Genomic DNA, 27,020 nt, shown 5'->3' on the forward strand with positions numbered 1-27,020 from the left:
TCATTTGCTAAATGAGGCTAACAGAGCACCATTTACGTGGGGAGAGGGTCAGACTCCTTGGCAGGCTCTTCCCCTGGGGGAGCAGTGGTCAGGGATTCCCTGTGGACAGAGGGACCTGGCTCCCTCCTCTGAGCAGAGGCTAGATTTCCTCATTTGGAAGGTGCCACGTGTAGCAAACTGGCTGCTTCCAGCTCACATCCCCGCGGCCGTGTGAGACGGGGAGGTCACATCCCCTCTCGGGGCCCCTTCCTCATCCAGCCACCAGTATGGCTCTTGTGTCATATGTGGCCGCCTCCTGGGGTCTGGGGAATGGGCTGGCCATGCCCAGAGTCTGGTGTGGGTTTGGGGTGATCAGAAGGAGGGTCCAGCTCGGCATCAACAGACAGGCCCCCCATCCCACTTCCCCGCCTGTCTGCAGGGTGAGGCATGGCCTTGCCCCCAACAACATCCACCTGCGACGGTGCTGCCACCGGGCCCGATTGCCAAAGCCTTCCCCTGCCTTTGCATAATTACCACCGGGGTCACTGAAATCAGGTCCAGCTTGGCCTCTCCTGCTGCAGGAACCCGCAATAGGATCGATCCTGCTCTGCGCCCCCACTGGGATTCACGGCGCAGCCGCCTGCTCCCCGCATCACGAGCTGAGTGGCCCAAAGCTCCTTGTGCACGGGTGACCACGCTCTGCCGCTCTGCTGGGCGCTTGCGAGGTCAACGGCTTAGATATGCTGCTAATTGGCTTCGCTGTGAGAGAAAGTGTCCCCCTCCCTACCTGAGCTCCCTGGGCAGGGAGGAAAATCCTTCCCTCACTTGTAAAACATCAAAGGAGCCACCACCAAGCAGAGCCCAGCCTGGCAGTGGGATCAGATGCTGGGAGAGATGAAAAGCTTCCTGGGCCGCCCCAGCCGGGGACTCTGGACGGCAGGTCTGTGGGTCCCACTGGTTCCTCCCCATGTGGGCCAAGGCTTCAGCCAGTCCTTGTAGCAGAGGGACCTGCTGGGACATCAGTGGGCCACAGTGTCCCCGCTGCTCTGGGGAGTCTTTGGGGCTGCACGCTCTGATCGATGAGCCGGGTGATGGGTCCTGCGTCCCCTCGACCGATCCGCTCAGAGAAAGGTTGTCTCCATCCAGAGCAGTTTGAATTTTTTAAACTTTTAACATAAAACAGGGTAGTACAAGTGCTGAGTACAGTTGCTCAGCATTTGATAAATGGCAGGTCTGAGCTGTGTTTGCCAGGAGCCGCCAGGCACCGACTGCCAAGCCCGGGATGCGTGGCAGGGTGCCAAGCCCGGGGGTACCATTTTTCAGTCAAAAACAAGGAGGAGGCCCCCTTCCTTCTGGGCTTGGCAGCTGGTTGGGAAGGAGAGGGAGGGGAGGTTGGTTAGACCTACTATGTGCGTCCAGTTTACTCTTAATTGAGCATTTGCACTGCAAATTTGCACTGGTGGCGCCTCTTTACAGAGAGGGAAACTGAGTCTTGGGAATGGTCTATGACTCATCGGAGGCCACACAATCTGTGAGAGGCAGAGCCAAGATTGGAACTCCGCGGCCTTCTGCACCTGTACCCTTGGCAGGTGCAGGGAGCACGCGGGGGCCCTGCCCAGAGACGTCCAGGAGGGATTCCGGGAGCCACTGCCTCCCAGGAAAGGGGGCAGAGCCCCCCAGTGGCTGCCTTTGAAGGGCTATATTGCACGTCCAAGTTCTTTGTTCCTTAGAAATAAAAAGCCACCTGTGCCATGGTCCCCCATGTCCTCCCAGGAGTTGCCTGCCCATGAGGTCTGGGAGGCTGGTGGACCCCGAAGCTGCACAACCCACAAGATCCTGCCTGCAAATGATTTCTGCAACAGCTTCATCAGACCCCAGGGAAGATCGCAGATGCTCCCTCCTGGAGACCCTCCTAAAGTGTCAGAGACACCCCTTCCCCATATCCAAAGATTTGGACCCACGCAGCCCCCATCCCTCAGCCTCTCTGAGCACCTGCCAGGAGCCTGCTTATTATGCAGATTGGTTGAGCATCTCCTCTCCAGGAAGCCCTCCCAGAGCCCAGCCCAGCAGATGACTCCACCTCCTCTGAGGTCACCTTCGCGGACTAATGTGTTAGTAACCAACGCCTGTACCCATTACCAAATCTTTGTGGGTAGGGGCTGCTATGACCTTCATATTACAGATGAGACAGGCAGAGGGGTGGAAGGAGCGTGCTAGGTTAGGAGCTGCCATGGCCCGTGATGCTGGCCTCAGCGTCCACCTCCCCTGGGGCTGTGAGCCTCCTGAGGGCCCGAGTCACCCCGTGAGCCCAGGTACAGCACACAGGGCCTGGAGCAGCAAGCTCTTCATTTCTCAGAAGAGAGAAGCCAAGACTTAGATGGACGTGCAGCCTGTCAGTGGAACTTGGTCCCCTGGGTGCCAGCCTGGGGCACTTCCTGGGGCTAGCCCAGCTCAGCCGTGTGGAGGGCCAGGCAGGCTCAGGGGCCTGGAGGAGCAGTGCACACGCCCTCAGCCTTGACCCTGCAGAGGTCGCCCCACCTTGCCACCTTAGCCTGCTCATCTGCCACATGAGAGCACAGAGCCCTGCCTGAGGGCATCAGCCGGTGCTGGGGAGACCACAGAGCCAGGCTCAGGTGCCTAGGACAATGACTCAGGCTCTTAGTACCATGGCAGACAAGGAGCCAGTCAGACAGGGCCCATCCAAGGAAGGGGTCCCAGCGGAGATGGGACCTGTGGAGCACGGCACAGGCCCCTGGAGCCCAGCTGACAAACACAGGGCGATTCGCCACTCTGCTGCTCCCCCCTCAGCTTGCCACCGCCCCAAATGCAGCCGCTCCTTCCTTTGGAACCGCCCGGCACCATCTGCAGAACCATGTGGGCCCAGCCCTCCCTTGGCAGAGCCCTTAAGCAGTACTTGGAAGACACGCCGGGCGGCAGGCACTGGCTTTTGAGACTCCGCATCAAGAAAACATGCTCAGTCTGTCTTCCTCTGTGCCAGCTGCCCAGGAGGCCAGGCAGCGGCGAGCATTCTGCGTCGGTCACTTTACAGCTGGAACCCAAGGGAGACACCCGAGGAGCCGGGCCAATGAAGCTTTTAGCCTCAGAAGTAATTACTTTGTCTCCCTACCTTTTTCTGCCCTTTCCTTTCTTTCCCCCGGAGTGGGGATTCGTGTTCTGTTGGGACAGATGGCCGGGAAGTGGATACATCCATCCTTCACTCGCTCCCTCTTCATGTCTTCCTGTCTGGCTGATCCTTGCTCTGTAATTGAAGGCCTTCTGCTTGGTGACATCCGTCCATTCAGCGGCCCTAAGGTCCAGCTCCAGCTCAGCCTGGGCCTCTGAGCCAGAGTAAGCACACTCCTGGGAACGTGGGAGAACCGGCAGCCAGTCTGTGGCCTCGAGCACATTTGGAACTTGCAGGCCATGTTGAGCGATAATTGGCTTGAGGGCGAGGCCAGCGTATGGAGGCTGAGATCCCAGCCCGGCCGGGCTCACTCGCAGTCACTCAGTGTGACTCTGGAATGAGGACAGCCAGTGGCAAAGGCCGGCAGCATCCAGAGCAGTGTCACACTACGGCTGTCATCTCTTGGCAGGTGGCAAAATCAGTGCAATGGTTTGTGATCAAAATTGCTTTTTTTATTTTTTTAAAAGATTTTATTCATCTGAGAGAGATTAGAATAGGGGGAGGGGCAGAGGCAGAGGGAGAAGCAGACGCCCCACTCTGCAGGGAGCCCAATGTGGGACTCGATCCCAGGACCCCGGGATCATGACCTGAGCCGAAGGCAGACGCCTAACTGACTGAGCCACCCGGGCGCCCCCAACATTGCTTTTTAAATCAAATAGAGCAGAATGGACAGAACAGGATAGGACTTATTAGAGCACATCCGTCTCCATAAGGGCAAGTACGGTTCCGGGAAATTTTTGTTTCCGATACAAACACCCGGCAGTGAGTACATCGTGATGTGTGCTGCCTTTCCCGGGGTCATGGTCATAAAATCTAGAGGCCACTTCTGCAGAGTCTGTCAAGGATGCGTCCGGGCCGTTCAAGGGGTGGATCACGGATTATGATCCCCAGGCTAAAGCGCTCACGGTGCACAATCGCTGTGGCTTCTAAGCTGGTACAGACTCCATCTGTGTCATCAGGCATATCTGCCACACTTGGTGGCTTAGAGCGTACTCTCCCAGCTATGTGGAGACAAGGGCTGGGAGGCCCAGGCGGCCCCCAGGGAAAGTGCTGTCACCCATCGATGGCGCACCCAGGCTGAGCCCCAGCAGGGTTCCTGCCTGTCACTGGCACCGGGAAAGGGGCTGAGACGGGTTTTGGAGGTCAGCTATCAGCATAAGAGGCCTCACAGGGGGGACGCCTGGGTGGCTCAGCAGTTGAGCGCTGCTCAAGTCCTCTGCGGAGGATCAAGTCCTGGGATCGAGTCCCGCATCAGGCTCCTCGCAGGGAACCTGCTTCTCCCTCTGCATGTGTCTCTCATGAATAAATAAATAAAATCTTTAAAAAAAAAAAAAAAGAAGAAAAGAAGAAGAAGCCTGGCAGGGGGACAAGGAGGCATGTCCCAGGTCCGCTCAGTGGCAAATGAAAGGGATGTGGACAGTAGGACATTGGCCTTTGGGTGTCCAGCCTGGCCTTCGCATGAGGGAATGAGGGGTGGGTCTCCCCTCGGGACCGCCTACTCTATGCTCACTGCCACCTGACTTGTGACCAGGGTCTGAGCTTCTGCCTGCTGTAAGGGTGAGGGGGGCAGACCATGGGGTTAGGGTTAGGATTCAGTGAATAATAACGTGCTCAGTGAGAGGGACTCAGCCCCCCATCTGCCATGGCCAGCTGTCAACACCAGCCCACCACGGGCACTCTGCCTTCTGTCTCAGTTTCCAGGGCTTATGCCCGGCCTGTGCCCAGAAGCCTGGCACCGCCCCCCCCCACCATTCTACTTCATAGTAGTTGATGGGAAAAAATAACAATGATGGTGATAACAGTACCAGCACTCTCCCTGGGGTCCTGGGAGGCAGGCCTAGCTTATCAGTGGTAGAGGATAGATGAGGCCCAGAGGGGAAGGGTGGCATCCCCAGGGCCACCCGGCCTCACTTGTAGCAGGGACCCTGCCCTTCCTCCAGGCCTGCCCCGGGCTCCCTTCCAGAGCTGGCTCTGCTGGGCAGTCCCACTGTCCCTATGTCTTAGGGACTGCCTACCTGGGGCGGGGGGGCACTGTGTCCTTCTGCTCTAAGGGAGATGCTCAGTGGAACATCTGGACAGATGAAGAAGGGTGGGGCTGGATGGCTTAGGGCAGACATGTGTAGGGCCTGAGTCTAGAAGGAAGAGGGAGTGAGTGTCCCTGGGCCGGGGGCAGAGGAGAGGCCCATGTCGCTCCGCAGCAGGCATGCGCACCGGCTGTGTGCTAGGCCCTGAGCATGTTCTCCGCGGACCACCACGGCCCGTGGGGGAGGCGCCGCTGTGACCCCCACCAACAGACGGGGAGGCTGAGGCCCAGGCAGATGGGGCGATGGCCAGTGCTCTAAGTGGCAGGGCCCTGGTCCCAACCCTTGCCCCCCACCCGGCCCCCGGCTCTCTCCTCCTCCTGCAGAAAGAGGCTCCTGCTGCCCGCCGCCTTCTCGAGACTTCTCCGGGGAGTGTCAGAGCTTCTGCCAGGATTAAGCCTTTCCAAGGGCACGTGCTCAGGGTCCCAATCTGGCCATCAATACCGCTGCCCACCGCCTCTCACATCTCTCCGAGCCTGATCGAATTTCCTTTCCCCAGCCGGGCCCTTCTGAGCACTGCACATGTCAGCGCCGGGCGGGCTGGAGAGCGCAGGGCAAGAAGAGAGGTGTCATCTCCCTGCCACTCCCTGACGTCAGAGCTGCCCAAAGGCTGTGACGGACAGGTCCCCACGGACCGATGCCGAGCTCAGGGCAGATGATGCACCCGGGCAGTTCCAGGCGGCTGAAATCAGGCTGCTTAGTAATGAAACCGGCAGCTCGCTGGCGCTGCAGCCGCATCTCTACGGCGACGCGGGCCCAGATGGAGGCGGGAGGGTGGGGGGCGGGGTGCTGCCTCGGCAAATGGGCAAGGGAAAGGCTTGTTACACAGAAAGAGCTGGGAGGGGCGGCAGCCAGGAACGGGATTGTCAGCGGATCCTGTAAACACTCGCCGCAGCTCTGGCCTGGCTGCCCGGGACTTATTTCAAAGCAGTTTAACCGATGGGACTCCTGACTCCCAAGTCGGAATGTCAGTAAGATGAGGAGCAAGACAGCTCGGCCGGGCCTTGGTGCCTGAGCCACACCCCTGCGGGCCGGGACTCCTGTGCCCCCCTCCCGGCCCGCCACCCAGGCCCCGAGAAGTGGCTGGGGCTCTGGTCCCCAGGTGCCTGGGCTTCTCAAGCTTGGGGGCGGTGACTCTGGCAGAATCATTTTGAGACCTGGAGCTCTGGAGGCTGGGCCTGGGCGCGTGTGTGTTCTCGATTCCTGAAAACTCGAGAATGCATTTTTGCCCAGTTTTGTTTTGACCTGGAAAAAGGTAATAGGACCCTTTGCCCACCCCTTTTATTTGAGCCTTGGGGAAACTGAGGCCCATGCCAGGTGGGACCAGTCCAGGGTCCCACAGCAAGGCAGCAGAGCTGGGCCTGGAAGCCAGGTTTTCTCCAGCATGGTGCACCCTGATTCCTTCCTGGGGGCGACGTTTTGGGGACCAGGGGGCAGTCAATGGGGACCTGGGGGTAGATAGTCGGTCCCATCCCGGGGCCACCATTAGGCCCCCCAGTCCTCGCTCTGCCCCAGGCCCCTGCCCTCCTCGAGCGGGCGGCTGAAGGGAGTGAGTGGGGCAGGGGATGCACGTCAGGGTGGGGGTCCGGGGAGGCGGGCACCAGCTCTCCATCCCTTGCAGGTGTTTCAGCGCCGCGAAGACGGCTCCGTGAACTTCTTCCGAGGCTGGGAAGCGTACCGGGATGGCTTCGGCAAGCTCACGGGGGAGCACTGGCTGGGTAAGAGCCATGACCCCACCCCGAGGGTGGTGATCAGGGTCTCCCGGGCCCCCACACACCTGAGCCAGCTCCCAGGTGCGAAGGGTGATCCGTGCGTTCAACATGAATGAGGTCAAGGAGCCGGAAGCCAAAGGAAGCACAGGCATTGTGAGTGCCCCCCCCTTGGAGGGGTCGTACTTCTCCCGTTGGGACGCCCTGGGACCTGGTCACCACCCTGAGTCTAGTGAGTTGGGGGCAGGGACAGGGCTCAGTTTCAGGCACAGAGATGTCCAGGACAGCCCCCAAACCACCCTGCCCTCAGGGGTCAGCAAATGCCCGCTGTGTGCTTGGGGTGTATGGGGCCTAACTCCCAAAAGAGAGGCTGCAGTTCCTAAGGCTCCGTGGCACCCTCCACATTTCCCACGGCTGGCGCACGGTCTGCGTGGTCCTCGGCAAAGGCTCCGAAAGCTAATCAGCACATGACTGTTACTATTTGTCTTGAAATTCATTTGGTATTTTAAAATCTGAATATCTTACCTAATTTCATTCTGAAGTATAACATCCATAAAAATCATAGGTCTGAGGTCCTATATATATATATTAGGAAGGGAGTTGGGACTTGGGGTGAGGTTTGGGTTTTGAACAGGTAGAGATGATTTACCATTTCATTTTTTTAAAAGATTTTATTTTTTCATGAGAAACACACACACAGAGAGAGAGAGAGGGAGAGGGAGAAGCAGGCTCCATGCAGGGTGCCCGACATGGGACTCGATCCCGGGTCCCTCGGATCACTCCCCAGGCTGAAGGCAGTGCCAAACCACTAGGCCACCGGGGCTGCCCTCATTTTTTTTTTTTTTAAGATTTTATTTATTTATTCATGTTAGACACAAAGAGCAAGAGAGAGGCAGAGACACAGGAGGAGGGAGAAGCAGGCTCCATGCAGGGAGCCCGACACGGGGCTCGATCCCAGGTCTCCAGGATCGCGCCCTGGGCCGAAGGCAGGCACTAAACCACTGAGCCACCCAGGGATCCCCTGATTCACTGTTTCAAAGTGCACCATTCTGGGGGGGGCTTTTGTATATTCCCAGAGTTGCACAACCCTCAACCCCACCTAATTCTAGAACATTTTCTGCACCCCAAAAGAAGCCCTGTGCCCCCATTAGCAGTCACCCCCTTTTATATTTTTAACTCATTAACTGGGGCAGGGCTGGCCCAGTCAGAGGGGCGTGCCACTCTTGATCTCAGGGCTGTGAGTTCAAGCCCCACGTTGGGTATAGAGATGACTTAAATAAGTACACTTTAAAAAATAAAACAAAACCACAGCACTGGGCTGACACGCCGTGCTTGAATGGCCTCGCACACCCCGCAGCACACCTGCTGTGCTTTGGCTTCCCTGGGCCTGGGTATCTGGGAACACACCCCCACCCCCCATCCCCGGAGAGCAAGGGGCAGGAGGGAGAAGAGGTGAGGCATGTGGCTGGTGGGGAGCACCGATCAGAGGGCTGGGCTCCACGTGGGGGTCAGGACGGTTCCAGCCTGTAGGCCTATAGGAAGTTTTAGGGGAAGAGAAGGTCAGTCTCAGAGGTGGAACCTGTATGTGCCCACTGGCCACAGGCGCAGAGACACCTGGGAGGCCCTCTTCGCTCTCACTTGCCTAATGTCTGTCTCCCTTCCTGACCCTGCATCCATGAGGGCAGGACCCCCTCTGTCCTGGCCTCTGCTGTGTGTCCTGCGTCCCCGTTACTGGCTGCAGGAGGGGCCAGACACCCCAATGTGGGCTTTATTACCAGTCCACTTACTGCGCACCTGCTGTATACCCGGCCTATGTCATGGACTTCGGCCCTGACGCCTCACACCTACCCTGAAAGGGTGGCACTGCTATTGTCCTGTCCTCTTATGGGCGAGGAAATGAGGCCCAGAGTGAGCAGGGTGTGGGTGTTTGGGGTGGAGGGAGCCTGGGCAGGATTCACAAGCTTTTTTTTGATTCACAAGCTTTAAACCATGACCTGAACTGAGTGAGTGCGAGCAGCGGCAGCATAGGGGCTGGGAGAAGGGAGCTCCTAGGAGGGAGGACCGCACACCCCACCCCACCCCCCGCCTCACCACATCCCCGTGCGTGTGTCAGGCTAGGGAGGGGGTTGGCAGGTGGGGGCCCTGTTTCTGCATCCCCCCCGCCCTTGCAGCAGTCTTGGTGACTCTGCCACTCACGGCATCTTAATTGAAATCTATCAGCAGCCACGGAAGGTGCGGGAGGATGCATTTAAGTGGGGCCTTGATTAGCTCCTGGCAGACAGGGAGCCCTGAGGAGAATGTCAACTCAGCCCTCCACGCCCTGGCCATTCCCTCCCTCTGCTTTTCCACACTCCCCTGTCACCTTCTCACCCAGTGTTTGATCTTTTCCTATTGAGTTATGGGAGCTCTTTATATATTAAGGTTATTGATTCTTTGTCAGATACACATGATATGTATTTACTCCTGGTCATTTGTCTCAGCCTCTTTTATTATTATTATTATTATTATTGCTTATTTCCTAGATATTTTAAATTTTTATGAAGCCAATTCTTGCCAAGTCTTTTCCTTTGTATCCTCTGGGTTTTAGGCCCTGCTTCCCCCTCCCAGTTTTACAAAGCCATCTCCTATTTTTTTTCTTTGAATGTTTTTTCACTGTTTGTATGAGATTTGGCTCTCTATCTGGGAGTTTGTTGGGGGTGATGGTATGAGGTTTGGGGTCTAAGTATTTTTCTCCTCCATCTTAACCCACTGGCTCCTTCTTCCTCCAACTCTAGTGGTGATGAGGTCCCATCTCAGCTCACCCTCCAGGGGCCCAGCAAAGTGCGGGGTGGGGGTAGCGAGTGTCCTGGCAGATGAGCGGGCGCTGGAGAGACGCAGGGGGTGGAGAGAGAGGGAGAGCGAGGGAGGGAAGTGACATTTGTGGGAAGAAGGGTGAAGATGGCAGAGGCCTCCCAGCGCCCCCACCCTGCCCCTCCTCCAGGACACCCTGCCCAGGGGCCCCTCGTGGGTATGGGGATGGCGCACCGGGAGCAGAGCAAACAGTGGGCCTTTGTGCACAGCAACCACTCAGTGGGGAAGAGGAATCTGGAATCTTCCAGCATCCCTGCCAGGCTGGAGTCCCTCCTGCCCTATCCCTGGATTGGAATATTTGTCCTGGACTAGAGCTGAGCAAGAGCAAGGAGTCCAGGCAGGTGTGCCTGGGTTCAAATCCCAGCTGTGCCACTTCCCAGCCGTGTGCCCTGGGTGCGTCCCTTGACCTCCCTGTGCCTGGTTCTCGGCACCCATAGTGTAGGGATGATGGAGCCCCTGCCTCGTGGGTCACGCAGCAGCAGCAAACTCCTGGGTGATGCGTGCCGTGGGCAGCACTGCTCCAGGAGCTTTCATTAAATTGGACTCATTCTGATTCCACCAGATTCATTAAGCTTGGAACAGGGGCTGGATTGTAAGGGCCACCCAGCTGGTGGCGGTTGTCATCGTTGTCTGATGCCAGCCCTTGACTGTGTGGGAGGCCCTCAGGCGTGGGGAGGGCAAGTGGGGGTGCAGGCTGGGGCCCCCAGAGGGGCAGCTCAGCACAGGAACGAGTGGAGGGAGGCAGGGGGATGAGAGCCTTCTGCTCAGAGCCGTGTCCTGGTGGGGCCTGGGGGAGCAGGACGAGGGTGGGGGCCCAGGGAGATGCGGGGGGTCCGCAGTGGGTGTGCCGGGGGCACCGCTGTTACTCTTCTTGCAGCTGCTCCTCCTGGGCACTGGTGCTGGACCACAGGCCTGGGGCCCCCCTCTGGCCCCCACGGGGAAGGGCTGAACAGGCCCCTCGCCCCCTTAGCCTGAACGCCCTGACCCTCCTGCGGGGCGTTCGCAGCTCAGGAAGGAGAGGCTGATGAAATGTCACTCGATGCTGATAACTTGTAATTTTAATTAAATGCCCTCTTAATCAAGAAGTAATCAAACTGGCAGGGAAGCACCTTGGGTGTGAGTGTGTGAGGGCGGGCGGGCAGCGATGGGGTGCACGGGCAGGTGCGGGGCTGGGCCGCGGAGACAGCAGAAGCCTCAGACCCCACCTTCCACTGCTCACCCACCGCGCCAGCATGTGCCGAGCACCTGTCGTGTACTGAGCCCCACACAGATGCTCCATCCAGTCATGTTGTTCTCAGCGACCTTCCATGGGGTGGGGGGAGCAGCCCGGGTGCAGAATGAGAAACTCCGAGAGGGGGAACCCCTGGGTAGGCAGAGGTCCTCAGCCCCGACAGGAGACCAGGTGGCCTTCCTAAGGCCTGAAAATAGAACCCAACATAACCCGGAGGAGTAGGGAAAAGTGTCCCAGGCAGAGGGAACAGCGTGTGCAAAGGCTCAGAGGCCAGGTTCAGGGATGTGTGTACAAGGACCGGCCCCCTTCTGGCCGGAGCCCCGAGTGGGAGACAGGCTAGGGGTGCTGTCACCCCCGACCCAGATATTCCAGGCTCCTTCTGCCCCCTGCAGCCTCTCCACTAACCTTCTGCGCAAACATTTGGTAAAACATGACCTGACCTGAGAAACCGTCCGTCCTCGGTTTCCTTGTTGAACACAGGCTGGCAGGAGGAGGGCTGCGGCCCGGGGCCGACTGTCCTGTCGCCAACCGTGTGAGCTTGGCCCTCGGGTCCCCTCACTTCCCTCTTGTCAGGGGACCACTTCGTAAGTCCCCCCCAGCCACTCTCTCCCCCGCCCCAGGGCTCAGGAGGCTCCACGCCCTGACCACGCAGGCCACCTACGAACTCCACGTTGACCTGGAAGACTTCGACAACAGCACGGCCTATGCCCGCTACGGAAGCTTTGGCGTGGGCTTGTTCTCCGTGGACCCGGAGGAGGACGGGTACCCGCTCACCGTGGCTGACTACTCTGGCACCGCAGGTAGGGGGACAGAAGGGAGGGGGGCACCTGCCTGTCTCCCCACCCGGAAGGACAGAGGCACCCCCAGACTGGCGTGTCTCAAGTCCCATCTGGCCCTCATCCCAGCAGCACAAAGCAGCGGGGCCCAAGTTGGTCACCCATTTTGCAGATGAGCAAAGTGAGCCCTGAGCCGGGAATCGGGACACCTGCTGGACCTCTAAAGTGTGGTGGCTGCGCCCCTCTGGGCTGTGTTCCTCTCTTACCTGGAGGCCCGACAGGGAAAGGGAGTGTGTGAAAGAGGTGGCAGGAGGGGCAGAGACGACCAGGGACAGCCTGGGGACCCCCAAGGTGGCGCCCTGGGGGGGCATGTCACCCACGCAGACCCCAGGGGCACGTCGGGGCAGATGTGCATGCACAGCACGTGTGCATGTGGGGGGCATCATGTCTATGTGTGCACACGTGTGCCTGGGCCGTCCCCGGGCATACACCTGTGTGTGTGCACGCGCCTGCGCAGGGGACTCCCTCCTGAAGCACAGCGGCATGAAGTTCACCACCAGGGACCGTGACAGCGACCACTCGGAGAACAACTGCGCCGCCTTCTACCGCGGGGCCTGGTGGTACCGCAACTGCCACACGTCCAACCTCAACGGGCAGTACCTGCGCGGCGCGCACGCCTCCTACGCCGACGGCATTGAGTGGTCCTCCTGGACTGGCTGGCAGTACTCGCTCAAGTTCTCGGAGATGAAGATCCGGCCGGTCCGTGGGGACCGCTAGATGGGCGCGCCGCCGCCCGCCGCCCGTCCCCTCCCTCGTCCCCCCCGCCGCTCCGCTGCACCTGCATCTCCCCCCACGCCCGCCTGCCCTGGCATCGGGGTGGGCTGCACGTCCGTCCCCTCTGCGCTGTCCCTGCCCCCCACTTCCCCTCTGCTGAGGTGGGGCAGGGCGCACTTGGCAACCCCACGTTCACCTGCTGGGACCTGGGCTCCTGGGCTAAGTGTCTTGCCTTCCCCTGGTCAGCGGTCCGCCAGGCACCCTGGCAGCCCCTCAACTTTGCCAGTACCAACACCTGGCGCTTTGGGGGTGCAGAGTAGGGGCAGGCAGCACCCCTGCAGCTCCTGTAGCAGACAGAGGCAGTGTTCGGATCTTTCGGAGTCAGGTCCGAGGCCAGCCTCCTCTGGCCCTCCTGGCCGTCCCCCTTCTTTCCCCTCAGGACCGTGGGGAGTGGTGGTGCGGAGGGTTGCCCTACCCTACCGTTCCCCCAGGCCAGGCTGGGGCGCAGCAGCCTGTGGGACTCCTAGCCCAAGGGGGCCTGGGCCGTTCCCCGGGGCTTCCCCCGCCCCCTCTGTCCACCCCTGTGCTCCTGCAGGCCTGGGAGATCCTCAGTCCCCTTGGCTGCTGCTCCCAGCCTCTTGCCTTCCTAAGGCAGCCGGAGTGCCCCCCACCCCGTCCGCTTCCCTGTGGGAGGCTGGGGCCCGTCCTACACCCTCTGGGCCTGGCCAGTGAGGACCTCTCTATTTTCTGGGCCGTCATGGGTCTTGTACCACCACCACCACCCCCACTGACCCCAGTTCCAGGGACTCCAGGGTCCTAGGGCCTCCTGCCAGCAGGCCTGCAAGGTGGAGGCTGGACGTGGGGGTCCTGCGGCCTCAGTGGGAGGCCGCCTCCTGCTGGTGATTGTGGGTGCTGCCACCTCGGGTCAGGGGACAGGGACAGACTCCCTGGACAGACGTGGGGACCAAGGCACCACCAGACACTGGAAACAACCTTGCACTGAATCCTCCGATGCCCAGTGTTCTATCGTTCTCCACCCCCCGCCCCCGACAGGAACTGCAGGTTCCCAAGGTCAGCGGCCCTTAACCCTGATGGACGCGCTGGGACCCTGATGCCCTGCGTCAGATCCAAGCCCCGGGCTGTTTTACGAAGTTCCTACCTGCGGGGATTTTCTGGGGCCCTTTGAGAGGCTCCACGAGGCCAGGCTGGGGAGCTGCCCAGGGGCGAGCAGCACAGTGATCCCCTCGGGAAGGACGGAGGGCGTTTCCCTGCAGGACGCCCAAAGGTGGGTGAGCCAGGCAAACGGGAGTGTGGGGTTCAGCTCTCCCCTCCCCTCCACCAAAGCTGTGCTGCAATCATCAGTCATCGGGAGCCACAGCCGGCCGGGGCAGCAGGGGGGCTCCCAGTGCCACCGACCCGCAGCGTGAGCTGGCCAGTCCCCGCAGCCGCACCGGTCACGGCTTTCCGCAAAGCTCTGCTGCCCTGTCGGCTCTCAGCTCTCGAAGCAGATGTGGCTGGGAATTGGGCAGTGCAGCCCGTGTGACCAGGTCCTGGGGAGCAGCCCAGCTGCGGGGGGAGGGGAGAGGGGGCAATGGGGGGAGATGACCGCAGGAGGGCTCCTTAGGACGAGAAGGGAAGCGCCCCCTTCCGGGCCTCTAGAGGGGAGGCAGGCACCTAGCTGCCGGGACCCCCAGCCACAGAGAGCCAGGTGGGACCCCGAGGCCTCGTCCCAGGGAGCCCCCTTCCCCACCAGCCCCAGGCTAGAGCCAGCTTCCCCCGCCAGCCTCCTGTGCCAGCCGCTGTTTGGAAAGTGTCAGGCGTTTTCTGATCTGTCATCAAACAAACTCCTGGTGAGTGTGATGTTAATGGATTCACAGATGTGCATGTGTGTCGGGAAGCTCGGGCGCTCCTGCCAGGGCTTGGCCGTAGAACAGACGCGGCTCAGCTCAGGCCTGGGGGGGAATGGCTGAGGCTCCAAGGCCAGTGTACCCCGCCTCCTAGAGGGCACACCCTGAAGGCCGGTGTGGAGCACAGGGGGCCCTGCGCACCTGCTCTGAGCCAGGAGGGCTGCAGTGGGCAAGGCAGGCCCTGGCCGCGGCCTCTAGCAGCCCCCAGCGTGAGGCCAGTGTGAGTGGCTGTCACATGCGTGGGAGTGACCACAGAAAGTGGGACCGTGGAAAGAAGAGGATGCTAGAGCCGGTGGCAAGAGGTGGCTCTAGCAAGACCTGAGGGGTGGCGGGTGGGTGCAAATGTCAGGCAGGACCCATGCTCACTGCACCCGAGCTCTGTCTGGAGGGGTCCGTGTGGATGGTTTAACAGCGGGCGCCTGCCACCCCACTGTCACCTGTGACCTGACCCGATCTCCTTCCCTTTCCTTCTCTGATGAGGAGTGCCAGCCAAGCAGAAGACGGGGTCTCTACACGGGGACCTTGGCCAGTGCATGTGGCCCCACAAGCTTCTGAGTGTTCCTTTCCACCAGCACTGGTGGGTGATGCGGAGCCAGCCAGTGGCCTCACTCACCCCGCGGCACCCCCTAGACTTTGGACACGCCTCAGAGTTAACCCGGGGGCCACCTGGCGGGTCACCTGAGCTCGCTGCGCCCAGAGGACGGATGGTTCCTGGGCTTCCACCCTGATGGCCTCGGCACGGTCCGCAGGAGAGACTGCGTGTGAGCAGTTCCCAAATTGCATCGTCCCCCCACCGCAGACGCACGTAAATCCATTTGATAATGTGTGTCTTGGGGCAGAAGCAACGTCGCAGGCCGGCCCCTTCCTTGTCCCCTGCTCCCACGTCAGCCACCCTCGCGCATGCGGGCCTCTGGCTGGGGCCGGAACTGCCAGGACACCGGGAGGGGAGGGGCTGTGTCTGCCGACGTGGGGGGCCGGGCTGGAGGTCCCAGCTAGGCCAGGGGTCAGCCACGGATCTCTGTCCCGTGCAGCTGGAGGAGCACCATGCCCGCAGGAGACGTCCTCACCTAGAACAAGGGCACTAGGCTCTGGTCCAAGTGGCTGGGGCCTCAGTTTCTTCACCTGCTTGTGGGGAGAGAGCTGTCCCCAGGCCCTGAGCGGGCCCGGCCGCCAGCAGGACTCAGCAAACCCTGACGGCTGAGGTTGGCCGTGGTGGGGCCGCGTGGAGACGGAGTGGGCGGGGCTTGGTGTCCGGCTGTGCCGACAGGTGTGCACACGAGGCCGGCGGCGTGTGTGCAGGGTCACTGCCCGCGGATGGAGCACGGGACGGGACAGAAGCTGGGTGGGGCTGTGCACAGTGGGGGTCGTGTGTGTTCCTGTGTCTAATAAAGTCTCGTGACCAGCTGGGGCCTCTGCCTCTAACCTCAGTGTCCCACGTCCTGCCACCAGGCCTTCCAAGACGGACTCCTGCACGATTTCCCCAACTTCCTCACCGGTCCGGTCTTTATTTCTCCTCAAGGCACGTTTCCCGGAGAACTGTGCACCCCAGAGGCTGCACCAGATCCTGCAGCAGAACCGGCTGCACACCTGGCCCCAGCTGGCGCAGGGGCAGGTGGAGGTGAGGCCTGCCCTGCCTGCACCCGGTGGGGGAGACCTGTGCTTCCCCCCAGGGTTCCCAGAGGGCCCTGCGGGTCTCTCTTCAGGCTGCGGTCCCGAGGAGCTGAGACTTTATTAAAAACAACAGTCCCCGATGGCTATTTATTCACAAAGCCAACGTGAAGTTTGAGGACAAAACCAACCCCTAAGTTATTTAATGAAATCCAACATTTATCGGGCGGCCACATCGGACCTGGCGTGGGGCCCGTGGAAGGAGGACGCGCCAGGGCCCTGCCCTAGGCCCCGGGAGGCGGCTGCAGGGGGCGTCTGTGTGCCCAGCCACGTGGCAGACGCAGGTCTCTGCCCCGGCGGCCGGGGGCTTCCAGACTGGTCACAGCACGCCACGTCCCACCAGTGTCCCAGCCCAGAGGCATGCCGTCCTGCCTGCTCCAAAGCTCGCTCTCGGGCCCACAGGGACGTCTGGCAAGGCGACTCCTGAGCCCGGCCCTGGGAAGCCACTGAGGTCATCGTGGCCACCACGGGCCACACCTGCCCCGGGTGGGGGCTCTGCCCCACTTGGCTCCCTCCTGCGGCCACCAGGCCTTCCCCAGAGTGTGTCCCTGGCAGGAAGCCACTCTGCCTTAGCTCATCGGGCCAACTGGAAAGAGTCTGTGGACTCAGTCGTGTAGAGGTTTCGACAGCTGACGGGGGGCTTGCATTTCAGCCACAAACCGCGCATACCACAGCCCAGGAAGAGGCTGCCCACGGCAGGAGGGCTCGGGCAGCACTGCCAGGGCTCTGATGGGTATGTGCGTACGCAGAGGGCTCCGTCTGGGCTCTCCTGAGCACCAGGAGCGGCCAACACGGATTGAGTGGTGCCATACCAGACCCACCTTTCGCCCAGTAGCTCCCAACCCCTGCCATGATGTGAGCACCCCTGCTGTCCGAGGCTGGGGGGAGAAACCGAGGCTCAGAAAGTGACTGCCCCAAGGCCACTGGGGCATGGCTGAGCACTTGGGGGAGCCCAGTTCCGCGTACTTGCATATGCCTGCAAGGTGGTTGGGGAGAAGTCCAAGAGCCCCACCGGGAGCCTGGGCTTAACACAGCCAGCAGGTGCCACCCTTGCAAAGCCACAGCCCCGTGCAGAGCAGCGAGGGCAGGGGTGAGTCGAGGAGCTCAGGCTGCCGGTCTGCTTGGAGATCCCAGGACCAATGTCTTGGGGCCGTTTCCCAGGGAACCTCACTCAGTGTGAGAAGGCTGGACCCCCCTGGAGCCCCTTCCCCGTTCACCCTGACCCTGCTGTGGGGAGCTGAGCCTGAATGGACCCTCCTGCTCTCTGACCCGCACAGCTGGAGCCATCCCTGACCTTCCCACAGCCTGGAGCCGGCCCATCCGCAGCTCTGGGCACCCAGAGGTATCACCTCTCCCACTTCTCGTTCCCTAGAGGGAGCCCAGGAAGTACACTTACACTCTTTTGGAGGCGCCTGGGTGGCTTGGTTGAGCATCTGACTCGGTTTCAGCTCAGGTCGTGACCTCAGAGTGTAGAATTCTACGCCCGTGCTGGGTGCAGAATCTGCTTGAGATTCGCCCTCTCCCACTGCTCCTCCCCCTGCGCACATGCTCTCTCTCTAAATAACTCTTTTTTAAAAATAACAAGAATCTTTTAGGTCAGCTGCTCTGGGGCGTCCTGGTGGGGGCCCAGGAGTTGGGAAGGATGGTACCAAATCCAACAGCAGACTCGACTCCAGGCACTCCGACCTGGGAACAGGGGGCTCGGGGCTGGGACTCTGTGGGCTACTCACCCCCAGGCCTGCCCCCACCCCAAGTCCAAGCCCCAACACTCTGGACTGTCGGTGGCCTCTTCTCAGAGCCGTAGGTGCCAGTTCTGAGCAGGACCTGGATCAGTGGTGATTCTCACAGAGGAAGCTTTTCTAGGAGCTCAGTGTGTTGAACAGCCAAGGGGAGCTTTCCTCCGGCAGGATGGGGTGGCCTTTGGGGTTGGACCTCTGCCCTATTCTCCACGGCTGTCCCTGAGAAATTTCACAGAGCTCAGTTCAGGCACCAGAACCTTCCATTTGACACCCAGGGACCTGAGGCCTAGAGAGGGCAGGGCATCTGGCCCGAGGCCTCACAGTATGAGTGGCCGGCCCACTGCAGGCCCCACAGCATCATTGACCAGCACCAGTGTCACCAGCGTCACCAGCACTAACTAGGGCAATAACATGACCCTGCACCTCCCTGTCACACGCGCACACACCCCAGCCCCTCAGTGCAGCCCCTACCCGATGGACGAAGCTGGCCCTGCACCTGCTCTGGTTGGCGCGTGGTGCTCCCTCTCCCCACTCCCGCCCATGGAGAGGCCCAAAGTCAATCCACACTGCCGTTTCTTGACCCTGTTCTCTCCAGACAAGACTAAGGGGAGCCCAGGTTTCCTGCACAGACGGGGCTGGAGAGGGTGCAGGGTGGGGGCTGGGCCTGTCCTGCACAGCCAAGTGCTCTGAGCCTCTGAGCCTCAGTCTCCACCCTCCCCCTGTAGGGGGTATATGTTCTAGCCCCTTCCTCAGGTCTACGGGGGCGAGGAAGTGCCCATGAGGCCACTTCTATTCCTGTGTGATGGTGGGGTGATTCTCCACACCCCCAGCACCTACCTGACAGGTGGGCAAGGGCCCCGGAGACTGGGGCAATGCCTCTGTGCTTCATCCCCAGCCTCACCTGAGCGGTTCCCCCTGAATGGCAACGGGCAGCTGCAGCCTCACCAGGCACCTGCTCCCCTCACTGCCCAGCTCGCTGTCAGTGGAGGGAAAATCTAGGCCGAGCAAGAAGTAGTGGCCAGGGACCTGTCCAGGCTGGTGTCCTGCAGATGCTCCTCAGATACAGAGCAGCGGGATGGGAGCACAGCAGAGGCAGGCGAAGGGGCTCCTGGGGCTGCAGGCTGGGCCAGCCCAAGCGCTGGCACCCACATAGATGCCTCCCCCCATGCCGGGCACCTGCCTCGCACCTTGGCTAGTGTTGGGAGAGTACTGTGCAGTGCACTCTGCCCAACTGGGAACCTCACCCTGGCTCAGCCGTGCAGACCTCATACCTGGAGCAGCCCCCAGGGTCGCCCTGTGATCACGGGGCAGGCAGAGTGAACCACCACGGGGTGAGCTCCCTGAGAGGTGAGCAAGGTGCCCAGTCAGTGGCCATGCCTGGACCAGAGGGGATCGTGTGGAACAGGTGGGCCCACAGCACTGCCCCTCCAGCTCCATACTCCACTGTGGGCACGAAGTACAGGTGACAGCACGTGATGCTCCCCAAGCCCACCGGTGAGCTCTCCTGGGGAGAAAGCCCCTGGGAGTGACGACTGCTGGTGTCCTCCTCTGTGGGTGCCAGCTGTGGGAAGAGCTGGAGCTGTGACCATGACAGCCCTCCCCCTGCCCTCGGCAGGTCCCACACGGGGCCAACAGCCTCCTCTCCGGGATCCGTCGCTGTGAGCCCTCTCAGCTGAGGTCCAGAAAGTGAGGAGGCACTGTCAGCCACCCAGGGGAGCATCAGCGAGTTTGGAAAACATTTGTCCTTCCTTTCCCAAATGGGCATCAGGCACCGAGGCCAGCACTGGGGTTATGGTGGCGGGAACCTCAAGCTTCCCTTCTAAGGAACACGTCGACCGTGGTCCAGGGGATACAGCTGGAGAGGGGCTGGGCCAGGCAGTGGGCTCCGAACCCCTGCCACAGGCCCTGTCGTGGTTAGCAGCCCTCCTGCTGCCCCGCTTGGGAACTGGCGAGCCACGAACCATGGCACCTGGCCTACTTGTTGCCTAACCAGAGGGAGGGAGGGAGGGAGGGAGGGGCAATTGTTGGCCTCACAGGTCTGACTTCCTGCGCCCACGGGACAGCTGCGCTGGTGGGATGTTGCGGGGGTGGAGGTGGGTGGGAGGGGTGGGAGGGGAGGAGGTGGGGACACCTTAAGTGTAAGGCAGACCCGACAAAGGTGGGACCGCTAGGATCAAGGGTGGGTGTGCCCTCCACGCCTCTTCCAGGGGGCCTGAGGGGCTGTGCCCGAGATTTATAGTTAATGATGCCACCCAGTCTCCTCCACCCGAGGCGGGCCTCTGGGCAAAGGGCGGCCCCCTCCACTCCTCTCATCAGACCACATCCTGTTTGCACTGGGTCTTTCATCAACGCAGTGATAAAGTCCTTCACCACCAGCGTCCCCAATGGAATCTCAGGGTCAGGAATGTGCAGCAATCAGACCTCAGAGCAGCAAGTTCACGGGGGTGGGGGTGGGTGGGGGGGTGGGGTTGGGGGGGGTAGGATATAAGGCAGGAGAAGCCAGGAGCCACACCTCCCAGGCAGAGGCACCCTGCCCAGCAGCCTTCCTGGGGAGCAGACCCGCAGCACAGTGAGTACCACCGATCCATCCCTGGCAGGAGCCCTGCTCACTGGGGCCCGGGGCCAGGTCAGGGGGTGGCTAGGCCCCGGGCGGGTGGAGACCAGCACCTCCTCTTACAGGCCAGATTGGCCACAGCTGGTTCGACGACTCAGCTTTCCCACTATGTGCCTCCCCTGCCTTGTCCTGAACACGGGGGCCTGAAGCTGTGACTTATGCTGGGGCCCAATTTTTGGTGGTGTGTGTCCCAAGCTTCCACCATGTTTTTGAAGAGGTCCACGACCCCCCAAAAAGGGATAGGAGCCACTTCCTTCTATGCATCAATCCGCCCTTTCTCCAGACGCAGAGGCCATCCCCAAGTGGAGTTGTCTACCAGGTGGAAAGCCCTCCCCTCCACCCAGGCCCCGACGGAGAGGCTTCCCTGACACAGGCCAGACTTGGCTCCAGCCCCGGGGGATGTGATGATGGAAGTTAGGAGGGCTGGATTTGGGTAGAGAGAAGGGCTGCTTTTATCATTTTTTAAAGCCTTCTGGCTGAGTTCACTTTGAAATGTCTTCAAGGGAGCCATTTCTGGAAAGAGCACTGGGGAGCCCATGCTTCTTCTCCAGAACTAGCTCTTTCTTCTAGTCTCAGTTCTACTCCTCAGAGGAATAGCTGGCTCCAGCTCACCATGGTCATTACCAAAAAGGCTTCCTTTAAGAGGGAATGAGCAACTATTGCTGAAGCAGGGGCATTTTGGGAAGCTCTATTTCTGTTTCAAGTCCCCGCCCAGCCCGGACCTCCATGGGGTAGAGTAGCAATTCTGAGTCACTTAGACCTGGGCTTGTATCCCCAGCTCTGTCGCTTGTAACGCTGTTGAGATCTTGGGTGAGTCACCTGTTTGAGCATGCCACCCTCCATAAAAGGGGTAGGACCCTCCTGCGGGAGGCCTGTGAGGACGGTACCAGACATGGCCAGGAAGCACTACCCACAGGCTTGGCAAACCAAGCAGCTGTGTGGCCATTAGAGTCATGGATCTCGGGGCCTCCACCTGCCAGCTGTGTGGCCTAGGCACCACCTCCTAGCCTGCCTGACAGTCTTTTTGCCTGAAAACATGGGACTAACAGGGCCTAAAAATTAAGCTTGTTGTGAAGGGGACGTGCAGCCACGCACACAGACGGTGCTCTGTAGGGCTCATCAACAGCCCAGGCATGTCCACATGCTCCTCCACAGCTGAGTGTTTGAGTTAGGCCAGGAACATCAAATCTGTGTCCTGCTTCCGGGAGCAACTCGTTTCCATGTTAAAGAGACGTTAGCTGGGTGTCCCAGCTATACAGCTTAGCTAGACTATCAGGTTGAAAACTGAGATTGATGCTATGAATTTTCTACCCTGTGGCTCTGAGACGATATGGCCCAAGAGTCAATAATTATAATAAAAGAACGAGCCTGAATTTGCACAGCACTCAGGGGGGCTGCTGGTGCATGGCTGTGAGCCGTCCCAGCAGCGGGGGTATCTGAATGCTAAGCTGCCAAGGCCGTCAGATCCAGGGGACTGCCGGAGAGGAGAATCAGCCTAATTGGCTCAATCAGCTCCTGAGCCTGCTAAGAAAATAAAGGCCTGATCCACCCGCATAGTGACACTTCCTCAAGCTGTTTGCAAGTTGGGCTCAGCTGAGCCACCAGCCTTTCAGGGCTGCCCAGGCCCTGGGAAGCACTGTTGACAACTTGTCGTGCAAGGCCCATGTGTACAGCCTGTAACTTCTTCTTCTCTTTCCTCTGAGCCAGATGATAAGCCCTCGGTCCCTGTCGTGCCTTGTCCTCCTGCCACTGGGTGCCTGCTTTCCTCTACTGGACAGAGAAGAGCCCGTGGCAGCCATGAGTGGTGTCGGAGGCGAGATGAGCTGGGCCAACCTGCCCGGGGGGCACCGCGCCCCCCTCCCGCGGGGCTCCTCCCGGTGGCTGAGAGCACCACACCCACATGGGCTGCTTGTCACGGCCAAGGAACTGCAGATGTCGGGCCGGCAGCGTGCTGGCTTCAGGTTCCGGTTCGGGAGGCAGGACGACGGCAGCGAGGCGACTGGCTTCCTCCCGGCGGATGGTGAGAAGGCCCACGGCCCGCTGGGGACCCTGGCTGAGGAGCTCAGCAGTTACAGCAGGAAGAAGGGTGGCTTCAGCTTCCGCTTCGGCCGCCGGTGAGGGGCCAGGGCGTCCGTGGACCCTTCCTGCTGCCACTCCCGCTCCTGTCTTCTCCTTGAGCCTGAAAGACGGGGACACTATAAAGGCATGGGGATTATTACAATGAATTCTTAGCAGTAGGATCACTTAGGTGGGTGCTTGCTTTTGACTTCCAACTTGGCCGAGGCAAAGACCTGGATGGTGTCAAAAAGGAGGTGACCTAAAGCCAGCTGTATCCTGGTGAAGAAGAAAGCACTGCCCTACTGTAGCTGTTCCAGCCCCCTTCCCTGGTGGCCCAGCTCTGAGCAGTCCCCTGGCCCGGCAGCCAATGAACAGGCAGGGCTGGCTGTGCTGCTCTGAGCTGAAGCGAGGTGGGCTGATGATGACAGCAGAGTAAAGTTTTGACAGTCTCCATAAGAATGCCTGTAGCTGACATCCGAAGTGCAGCTCTCAGTGAGTACACCCCACTGGGTAGAGAGTATGGTTCTGAAAGTTAAAAAAAAAAATCTTGTTCTCCACCCCATTAACACAAGATCCCTCTAGCAAGAAAACCCCGCTGTGGTGTGGAGACTGTTCGGAACTGGCTGCCCATTCCCTTCTGATAACTGTCCTCGGTGGTACAGTGTTTATTTACCAAGCCAAGGGTCTAGTGGGAGATGAACAAGGAAGGAATACGTTTTTGCTTGAGCAAGGTTGCATTTCAAATGTTCAGAATATGAATGTGTTGTGTGCCTCTTTTGAAATAAAAGTTGCAACTGAAAACCATAATGGAAAGCTCACCTGACTCTTGCCTACGGGTCCTCTGTCCCCTCGGAGTCTGGTTTCTCCGAGCAGTGAGGGCCTTAACTCTGGGGAGATGGAAATCGTGCTGCCTGCATCCACACCTGTCCCAGCAGCCCCTTAATTGGCAGTTGGTAAAATACCGATGGTCAAAGGTAGAGGGAAACACAACATGGGGTGTATTTTCCTCCTGTGCTTGACTGCTCCTTCCCCAGTTTTCTCAAAGCAAAGAGCATTCTGCAAACAACTTCTCTACCCCAGGGGAGGCCAGCGCTCAGCCTGGAGTAGTGGCCACAGGCCCAGGGCGAGGCAGAGCATCTCTTTCAAACGCTGCTCTGCTGTGTCCTGCATCCCATCCCGTGTCAGATGCGGCAGGCTAATGCTGCTCACTCCCAGGCTGGCTTCGACCGCTGAGAACTTAGATTGATGTTACTATGGCAACATCTCCCCTCCTCCTTTCGAGCTGCTGCTTGGCCCTGTTCACAATTGAATAATTTTCCATTGAGCTGTCACAATTAATTGGTGGATTTTTATTAGCCTTTTAGAACCACACTGGGTTGGGCCCAGCTTGGCACCTCGGAGCATTTCACAGTGTTTTCCATTCTATTAGTGACTTACATTCCCCGGTAGCAGCTCTCAATCCCCGGCAGCCAGAAAGCCACTTTATTAAGGGGTGACAGATCTGAACCACCAAAGAGCCAAGCTGACTGGGGGTGTGGAAATTGGGTGGTAGGATGGGCCAGGAAGACAGGAATCAGAACATCACCTTACGTGAAAGCGAGCTGCTTTCTCCTGGAGCTCCTCACTGCTTCTCCCCTACATCTGGGCACATGGGCCCCGCCAGGAGAGGGGCCTTCACTTCCAGAGAAGTGGAAGTCCTGCTAACCTGACAGACTGACGGGGATGGAACACATACCAGGGTCTTCGTCTGTTGGTAAAAGAAGCAAACACTCAGCCCTCAAGCCACAGAGGGCAAACTTCAAGAAAATGAGTCCTAGTATGTCCATAAAGGACAGCTCCGGAGCTGAGGACAGACATCACAGACATCACAGGGTGGCCAGGTGAAGGAAGTGCAATTCCAGCCCAGGGTCTCACCCCAGTCTGTTTTCATTTCCACTTTGCGGGGTAGTAGGGGGCTGGGCAGCAAGCTGGTCACTCCTCCCTTTGCTCATATACAGAGAAGCCAGAGAACATGCTGGTGAAACACCAGGTGAGACAGCACAGACCAAAGGCCAAAGGCAGATGGATGCCCCACAGCAAGGTCCCCTGGTGCCCCTTACTTGCCAATTTCTATTCTTAGAATAACAGGAGCAGCCTCTATGGTCACTAACTACAAGAACTTGGGAGGTCACCAAGGCTGAGATAACTCCTGCATGTGTTTATACACACTATGGGAATATACTGGCTGGTTTTTAATTTCATAGGATGAGATTAACCTCAGAGAAGTCAGAGATAGAGAAAGGAGAGGGGGAGGGCCTTCAGAGGCTTGGATATCCTGTCATTAGGCTTTCATCATTCAATGGCAATCAACAACAAAGTTATTCCTTCCAGTTGCTTGTACACTGGAACTCAATAACCCTGAAAATCCAAACGATCAAACCGTTAAGGGCATTGCTCTGTTAAATCCACTCCCGTGGTATCTGGCTATCTCTCTTTAACCCCCACCCCTCACTCTACCCAAGGGAGGCTCGCTCCAGGTTTGGGGGCCTCTCACGCCACCCCCGCGGCCTCCTTAGTGGGGAAGATCACTCTCTAGATTAGTGAAGGTGAGGCTCTTCGGAAAACATTTACTTTGCAAGCAGAGATTAAGCTCCACCTGGTGTGGTGGTGCTGTCTCCTCTAGCCCAGGCACCTGAGAGCTAGCTGTCTGCATCCTTTCATTGTTTATACAAGGCACAAAAAAAGAGCCTTCATCTTGGAGTGCAGATCTAAAAGCATTTAGCTATTAAACTGGGTAGGGAATATTTTGTCTACCTTTTCCTTTTGAAATATTAACAAAAATGTTTAAGAAAAGAAGAGGCTCGTGGGACAGTGGGCCATCCGGCAGCTGCCGTAGTTAACAAGAAGCCACCTTGTCCTCATTTGCCCCAGGGCCAGAGTCAATGCATGACTGAGTCCACTGGGGACCCCACTCAGAAAAGATGCTGTTACCCTCCAAGCGGGAGCTGGGGCCCCGCTAGATGTTAGGAAGCCATCAGGGATGAGGGCAGGCATTGACAAAGACACTGCGGTTGGTCAGCCTTGTCCCACCTGATGCCTTCTGCCCCAGGATCAATTTGGGAATGCCTCCTACAACACATCCTGATACAGAAGATGCTGGGCTAGCTGTAGTTCTTGACTTCTTCTACTCCATGATAGAGGGAGGAGCCTGACTCTGGAGCTCAGATCTCTGCTGGTTATGCTGGGGCCATCTGCATGGTCAGCGTAGTCCGGCAGAGTAGGGTGTACAGTGGCACGTGCTGTATGACCTTGGGCAAGCTGCTTCACATCTCTGAGACTCTACTTCCTCTCATATCAAATGCGGACAGAGACAGAACTTACGAAAAAAACAGTGAGAGGGTTTTACGTGGTCATGCAGAGCACATCTGTAGAGTAGCTGGAAATGCTCACATGTGAACTGTGTAATTTTAAGAAAATTCTCACTGAGGAGTGCCTGTGTGGCTCCGTGGTTTAAGCATCTGCCTTTGGCTCAGGTCATGCCAGGGTCCTGGGACTGGGGTCCCTGGGGTCCCTGTTCAGCCAGAAGTTTGCTTCTCCCTCTCCCTTTGTACCTCCCTCCACTTGTGCTAATAAAATCTTAAAAAACAAAACTAAACCAAAACTCTCAAGTAAAATCGCACAGACATGGGAGAATGTGCTCCAATTCTGAGTGTACAGTTCAATAAACTGTCCCCAAGTGACATACCCATTAGCCAGCAGGACCCAGACTAAGAAACAGAGCATTATCTGCCCCCTAAGCTCCCCTGCACTCCAACCAGGCATGGCCCTCCGTCCTTCTAACACCAAACCACAGACTAGTCGTGCCACTTTAAATAAACAGAAGCTTCTAGCAAAACTGGCTACTTCTGCTCAATGTTACCTTTGCGAGACTTGTGCATACTGTGTTGTGGCCAAATTTGTCTGTCTCCAACTGCTCCATAATACCCCACTGTGAACACATCACGATGTAGGGCTCCTCTCTGCCGATGGCATCAGGACCATTTTCAGCCTGAGGCTCTGTTAAGTGACTGCCCTTTCACATTTGGACATCAAGGTTTGTACTGTGGTCTGACGTCAACAGTAGCTGCTGGCTCTTCTGGAGGGCTTGACCCCACTCTCTGGTTCTGGACCTCGAGGGTGGGCCTTGAAGGTGATCTGAAAACTGTGTGTGCACGTGTGTGCATTCTCCTATGGCAAGATCCAGGTACATTAAGTTCTCAAGGGGTTCTGTGACCCAAAAAAGGTTAAGAACCACTGTTCCCGGATGGCCAGACCCAAGGAAGCTTCTGAAGCTTAGGTGACACAAGATTCTCATTTGCAAGACCTGTATTGCCCACTGGCACAGCCACCACGGGGACTGGTACAGGACACCACGTGTGAACCGTGACTAGCTGGTAGCTCACTGCTGGGCATTGAGAAAACAGGATAATGT

General features: G+C 58.9%; 2 protein-coding genes across 2 annotated transcripts in view; both read left to right on the plus strand.

Annotated features, from left to right (window-relative positions):
• The window catches only part of FIBCD1 (fibrinogen C domain containing 1), a 32,337-nt gene extending 16,442 nt beyond the window's left edge, over positions 1-15,895 (plus strand). The window contains exons 5-7 of the mRNA XM_025475504.3: positions 6,866-6,962; positions 11,655-11,834; positions 12,328-15,895. Of these exons, the coding sequence (XP_025331289.1) occupies positions 6,866-6,962; positions 11,655-11,834; positions 12,328-12,587 (537 nt within the window). The 3' untranslated portion in view covers positions 12,588-15,895. The remainder of the gene's footprint in view (positions 1-6,865; positions 6,963-11,654; positions 11,835-12,327) is intronic.
• Positions 15,896-20,362: 4,467 nt separating this feature from the next.
• On the plus strand, positions 20,363-23,362 carry LOC112677340 (pyroglutamylated RFamide peptide). The gene is made up of 2 exons (XM_025475503.3): positions 20,363-20,467; positions 22,220-23,362. Exon 2 carries the CDS (start codon positions 22,220-22,222, stop codon positions 22,628-22,630), a length of 411 nt encoding a protein of 136 aa, XP_025331288.1. The 5' UTR covers positions 20,363-20,467; the 3' UTR covers positions 22,631-23,362.
• The last annotated feature ends 3,658 nt before the right edge of the window (positions 23,363-27,020 follow it).

Source organism: Canis lupus, chromosome 9, assembly GCF_003254725.2.
Source record: "Canis lupus dingo isolate Sandy chromosome 9, ASM325472v2, whole genome shotgun sequence".
NCBI lineage: Eukaryota > Metazoa > Chordata > Mammalia > Carnivora > Canidae > Canis > Canis lupus.